The sequence below is a fragment of the Sciurus vulgaris genome (genome assembly GCF_902686455.1).
Source record: "Sciurus vulgaris genome assembly, chromosome: 8".
Classification (NCBI taxonomy): domain Eukaryota; kingdom Metazoa; phylum Chordata; class Mammalia; order Rodentia; family Sciuridae; genus Sciurus; species Sciurus vulgaris.
The window spans coordinates 12,944,770-12,950,835 of record NC_136468.1 but is presented as its reverse complement, the minus strand read 5'-3'; the positions used below and the strand labels follow the sequence as shown (position 1 = coordinate 12,950,835).

Sequence of the window (6,066 nt, the reverse complement as noted above, 5' to 3'; positions counted from 1 at the left end):
CGGGATGCAAGATGTGGGAAGTAAAGCCTCCAGCTCAGGAATCTGGCAGATCCTGGTTTAAGTTCTGGATCTTACCTCTTACAGCCAGGTGAGCATTCTGCACCTCAATCTCTTGAGCTCTGAAGTAGGGGAAGCAATTATACCTTAACTGGAAAGTGTATATAAGGTACCACATGTCACAAGACCTCACCAGCTGCCGATTCTCCTCCAAAGACCCCAGGGATGGCTTCTCCTCAAAAGCCAGGTGCCTATCCAGATCCACCTCAAAGGAGGTGTCTGCCCCTCCCCTTTTCAGGCCACCCCTGTCTGTGATGACCCCTCCTCCCCCGACAACTTCTGAGTCCAGCCTGAGCCTGACTCTCAGGAACAAATCCCAGGAAACCCCCAGGGGGACTATGTTCCAAGGGAAGTTGAACAGCAAGAGCTGAGCAGAAGTGGAGGACAAAGAAATTTTTAAGACTCTTTCAGGAATGAGACTGCAGGAGGAATAAGCAATGATAAAGCCAGGTTATGTTATTTCATTGTGCAATAGCTTGTATTTATTGTTCTGATCATTTTCAAAAAGGCATACCAATGTTATTGAGTTGTAGTCATTCGATGGATGTGTGAGGTCAAGGGGAATAGGGCACAAGTTCTCTGTTTCCTGAATGAAGGATAGAGCACAGAGGAGGAGAGTGGCCCCCCAAACCCCAGGCTGGAGGCAAGACGGGACTTGACTCTGAATTGGGGATTCCTGCTCCCAGCGAGTTTCTTTCCAGATCTTGTTCCTTCTTGGGAACCTTCTGTGCATAAAGATATGAGAGATATGTTGGGGACCCTCCCCTTGGGGATCCTCAGGAGCCAGGGACTGCCTTCTTCTTTTGTTCTGCTGCAGAGATTGAGGGATGGATAAAATAACCTCTAGAGAAGGACAAGAACTGAAAGGAAAATAAAGCAAGAAAGGAAGAGGAGGTGCTGGAGACAGGGAGGTGTTCTCACCCAGGGAGTGGAAGGGGTCACCTTGTGGGACATTTTTCTGCCTCCCCCGGGGTTGGGGCAGTGTGGGTGGTAATGACCACTGAAGCCTGGGGACTTCCAGTCTAAGGAGATGGAGGAGCGATAAGGCTGAAGTGGGGGTCATAGATGCGCTGATAAGCAGGGGCCGGGAAGGCAGCACTTGCCAAGGAAACACTCAACCCATAAAGCCAATCCTCCAGGGCCTGGGGGGGAGGGGCTGGCAGCCAAGGAGGCTGGCCCTGTCAGAGCCGCACAGAGCAGGTACCCAGGGGCTGGCCACTGAGGGCATCAGCTGTGGGTCTGGGAAAGAGGAGAGGGACCCCAGGTTCAAGTCCACCTTCCTGGATCTTCAGCGTCTCCCCTGCCGCTTGCTGCCTGCACTGTTCTCTTTAATGGAGGAGTGTGGATAAGTACCCTGGATGGACACCAAATTGTCTGCCTGCCCTAGCTGGTAGATGGGAGATTTGACTCTCCTTTTATCTCCTCTTGCCTTCCTCTCCGCCACTCCTCGTCTTGGCAATAGTCTGCATTGCCATCCTGTCTTCCTCTGTCCTCCTCCAGCTTTCTGTGGACAAGCACATTAGCGATTCAGACAGCAGCGTCCCCAGCCAGGACACCTGAGAGTCTAGTGTCGCCAGTGATGCTCCTCCCCAAGCGCCTGGGAGAGCAGCTGGGGTGGGCACTTGGTCACATCAACACATCCCAGAGTGCTCCACAGCAAAGCAGCTGGATTTCTTAGTCTGACATGCTGAGAAGGAGGAGAAAACATACCTGGATTTCAAGTTGTAGGAAATGCCCTGTCCCCCCAGCTGCCCACAGGCAAGCAGGAAACAGATTCGGGTACTACTATATTTTAAAAACATTCAGAGTGAGTATCATTCAGTGGTGGAATGATTAGGCTTTTTAATTTGTTTTGTACTTTATTTTAAAAAAAGAAAAAGAAAAGTAATGGGCTGTTGGTTTCTCCCAAGGATTTATCTTTTGACACCAGGAGGCAGGCAGATGGAAGTAATGGTGGTCAGTATAACCCGGTTCTTTCCACTCCAGCCTGCCCCTCCCGCAGCTGCCCTCCCCATTCATACCTACAGAGCTGGAGATGGCTTCTCTTTGTACCAGGGAATAAAAAGTCTCCTCCCCCAAAAGAGTCAGGAGGAGATCAGTGATTTTATTTTTTCCTTTCAAGCATCAGTTCTCTGGATCTGCAGTTCAATGGGTGCAAAGCAAGGGTGAGCAGGGTCACTCCCAGTCTGAATGGTCCCGCCCTCATCAAGTGCCCTTCTGGACCACTCTGTAGTCCCCCGTCACCGGTTTGGGTCACCAGGAAGAACGAACAGAGAGGTGGTGTCTGCTGTACACGGGACAGCCTCCACGTAAACTGGCCTGCTAGTCTTGTCAGTTCCCGTTCACGCCTGCAGTTCCCTCTCGACTAAGGCTACGTTTCTGCGCATGTCCTTGCACGAGTGTGCGCATGCTTCATTCAGGCATGGCCTGGCCGGCAGCCCGAGAGGTCATGACAGATCCTCCTTCTGTCCCAGCACCCCGCCTGCCTCTCATGGTCCGGCACTGGCTTCTGGTTTTCTAGGAAAGGGCTTCATCCTGTCGCCCTAACCCACAACATGTCTGCTCGCCAGCTTCACGGGCAGGATGAAAGTGAGGTGCTGAGACACCTGTCTTGCTGCCTTTTCTCTGCAGAGTAACTCCTTCCGTCAAGTGAGGGGCTTGGGGATGAGCCTGTAACAGCTTTTTCTCTGTGTCTTATAGAAAAGTGTAAAATAAGAGAAGAGACTGCTGGGTGCAGCGGTGCATGCCGATGATCCCAGCTACTTGAGGCTGAGGCAGGATTATCATAAGTCTGAGGTCACCCTGGACAACTCAGGAAGACCCTCTGTGGTTTGTTGGTTTGTTGGTTTGTTTTTCTTTTCGGCTCACAGTTTCGGAGGTTTCAGTTTTTGGTCAGCTGGCTCCAAGGCAGAAATATCATGGCGGAAGCATCCTCCGGACAGCTGCTCAGCTCTTGGCAGATGGGAGGCAGAGGGCGTGGTGGGGCAGGGACAAGAAATAGTCCCCAAGGGCACACCCCCAGTGGTCCTCTTCCTCCAGCTGGGTCCCACCTCCTGCAATTTCTATCACCTCCCAAGAGTCTATTCAAGTATTAATCCACCAAATGGACTAACCTGTTAACGAGGTCAGAGCCTCCATAGCCAAGCATTTTATAAAAGCCCCACCTCTGAACATTGCTGCACTGGGGGTCAAGCCCTTTGGGGGACATTCCAGATCCACACCACAACACCCTATCTCAAAATAATATTTAAAAGGTTGGGTACCATGGATGTAGCTCAGTGGTAAACCATTTGCCTAGCATGGTGAGACCCTGGGTCTCATTGTCCTTGGTACCACAAAAGAGGGAGGGAGAGAGAGAAGAGAAAAGAGAGAGAAGAGAGAGAATAGAGAAGAGAGAGAGACAGAGAGAGACAGAGAGACAGAGAGAGAAGAGAGAGAGAGAGAGAGAGAGAGGTCCAAGAGGACAAAGGCTAGGAAAGGGGAAAAAATCTAGGGGAAGAGGAAGAGATAATGGCTTCTCCTTGGGGACAAGAGACTGCTTTCTGTTTCTGGATCTGTCCACTCTCTGCGTATGTGTCTCTGTCTGTGCCTGTCTGTCTGTTGCTCATGCACAGGTTCAGAGCATGGGGCTTTCTCCCTCTCCCTGTCTGCTCCACTCTATTTCACTTTTTTTATATATTTTAATTTTTTATTTGTTGTAATTAGTTATGCAGGACAGTAGAATGCATTTATGCATTTCAATAAATTGATCCAGGGATCCTACAATTTGTGCAATCAGAAAAACGAGAAATTACACTGTTTCCCATTTGACAGACTACAGTTTCATGTACAGCACCAAGCGTGTTCCCAGGACTGGAGGATCCTTGTTGCTACATCGGGTCTGGGCCTCATCTCTACAAGACTCTCTCTTTAAGGAAATGCTGCATGGGTTCACATTCAAAAGCTGTAACTGAGAGCCTCCTCTGCCCATTGGTAACTCCACGATCTTGAGAGGGAGATCATTCCTTCTGTGAACCTCAGTTTCCTCCTCTATATAATGGGTGTGAGCATACTATTACTTTGGAGTGCCAGTGGCTATGTGGAGCCAATGACACAGTGGATTTGAAAGCACTTTGCAAACTGGGTACAGTGGTGCACACCCCTGTAATCCCAGTGTCTCAGGAGCCCGAGGCAGGAGGATCGAAAGTTCAAAGCCGGCCTCTGCAATTTAGCAAGGCTCTCAGCAACTTAGTGAGACCCTGTCTCAAAATAAATTAAATAAATGAATAAAAAGAACTGGGGATGTGTCTCAGTGGTTGAGCACCCCTGGGTTCAGTCCTTGAGTATTAAAAAAAAAAAAAAAAAGTACTTTTTGCAAGCGCTTAAGTCCTTTTTGCTGTCATTCTGCAGGATGACCCAGGAGAGCCATTCTCCAAACCTCTGCTATCTGCTGGCTACTCTGCACCTCCTGCCTGGCAATGGAACGCACTTGTGAGCTGGAATGAGCCTCAGCTCCGAGGCTGTGATGTCACAGAGCACATGAAGTCAGAGGTCCTATGGAAGAGAAGAGAGGGAATCGAGGCAGGGCAGGGGTAAGGCCTGGGGCAGGGTGGGGAGGCAGGCGGGCGAAGCCTGCAGGGCACGCGGGAGCTGGAGGGCCTGAAGCTGTGGGTGGGCTGGCCCATGACCACCCTGGGCTCCCAGCTCTGCTGGGCAGCATTTCTGACAGCCCTCCTGCTGCTGCGGGTGAAGGGGATGAAGTCTCAGAAGGGCAGCCCAGACCTGGGCGAGGGGGACCAGCAAGAGAAAATGCCCTCTGCAGGTAGGTGGAGAAGAGAGCCGCGGTCTGGAGGTAAGGGGTAGGTTCGATTGAGGCCAGGCCCAGGTAGTGGGTCGCGGGAGGGGACGCTGAGAGGCGCCTAGCTTCTGGGAGATAGCTCCATTTCCCTGTCCAGTAGTAGGTCCTGTTTGGAGCAGGGAGGGTTCCCAGCTGCAGCCGCATGGACGAGCACGAGTGTGTTCGACCTGAGAACCTTGGCTTTCCTGGTACGAAAGGTGTCCCTCACTCCCACGGGAGGTACCCCTTGAGGGCACTGAAGCTGGGATTCGGGTGTGTGTGAGTGAGGGCTGTGGTTGAACCCAGAGCAGAAAAGACATCTAGACGGCGCATCTTCCCTCTCTTCAAGGCCAAAGATGTGGCGATTGTGCCGAATGCCCTTGGTCCTCACTTTCCCCTCAGCCAGGTCAGGCTGGGGGCAGGTCAGGATCAGTGCTGCCCATCCCTCCCCTCTTCCCTGTTCCAGACCAGGACCGAGAGCAGTTTGAAGAGCATTTTATGGCCTCCTCAGTGGGTGAGCTGTGGCAGGTGATGGACATGGCCCAGCAAGAGGAGGACATGTCATCTGAGGCGGCAGCTGTCCGAGACCACCTTTTTGATCTAGCCTTCTGCTTTAACCTGGCCAGCATCATGGTTTTTTTATAAGGGACATTGAGGCTGAGGTGGTGGCCTGGTTCCTGGATGAAAACTTGAATGTCTGCCTCCGCTTCATGATTGCTCACTGACCTCTGCCCTCCAGTGGGCTTCGGGTCACTGTTCCCAGAAAGGACCCACTCACCACTCCCCACCCCATCACCGGCACCTAGACATGGTGCAGCACCGGAGACTTTGATCGTCATCGCCACTGCTCGGTCGCCACCCCACGCCCAGAGCTTCATCTCCCACCACCAGGAACTCCAGACCTCCGCCCTTCTCCCTCCTCCGCCTCCCCTGGGCTCTTTCCAGAACACAAGATTAGAGGGAGGAGGCAGTGACAATGGAATGGCAATAAAATCCTGAAAACAATTGCAAGTACTTTCTGAGACTTACCCCAAGCCCTTGGGTCTCTAAACCGTCTGCTTAATTGCCAGAACTTTGGCCCAGTGACCGACTGACCTCCAGACCCGCCATCTCGCCAGCCCTGGCTTCCTCCCTTTCCTACCTACCGTCCTTGGCACGTTTCCCTCTTATCTTTTCTGACTTCTAGGAATAGA

At 52.0% G+C, this 6,066-nt stretch overlaps 1 protein-coding gene across 2 annotated transcripts; it reads left to right on the top strand.

The window, feature by feature from the left end:
• Positions 1-3,937: 3,937 nt before the first annotated feature.
• On the top strand, positions 3,938-5,754 carry LLCFC1 (LLLL and CFNLAS motif containing 1; the record flags this gene model as incomplete). Of its 2 annotated transcripts, XM_079150608.1 has the most annotated exons (4): positions 3,938-4,029; positions 4,447-4,628; positions 4,741-4,858; positions 5,340-5,754. In XM_079150608.1, the coding sequence occupies 3 exons, from the start codon at positions 4,593-4,595 to the stop codon at positions 5,516-5,518; spliced, it is 333 nt and encodes a 110-aa protein (XP_079006734.1). In that variant the 3' UTR covers positions 5,519-5,754. The 2 variants fall into 2 exon arrangements, with proteins under 2 accessions (XP_079006734.1, XP_079006735.1); XM_079150609.1 differs by lacking the exons at positions 3,938-4,029; positions 4,447-4,628 and having other exon boundaries at positions 4,720-4,858.
• Positions 5,755-6,066: the final 312 nt, after the last annotated feature.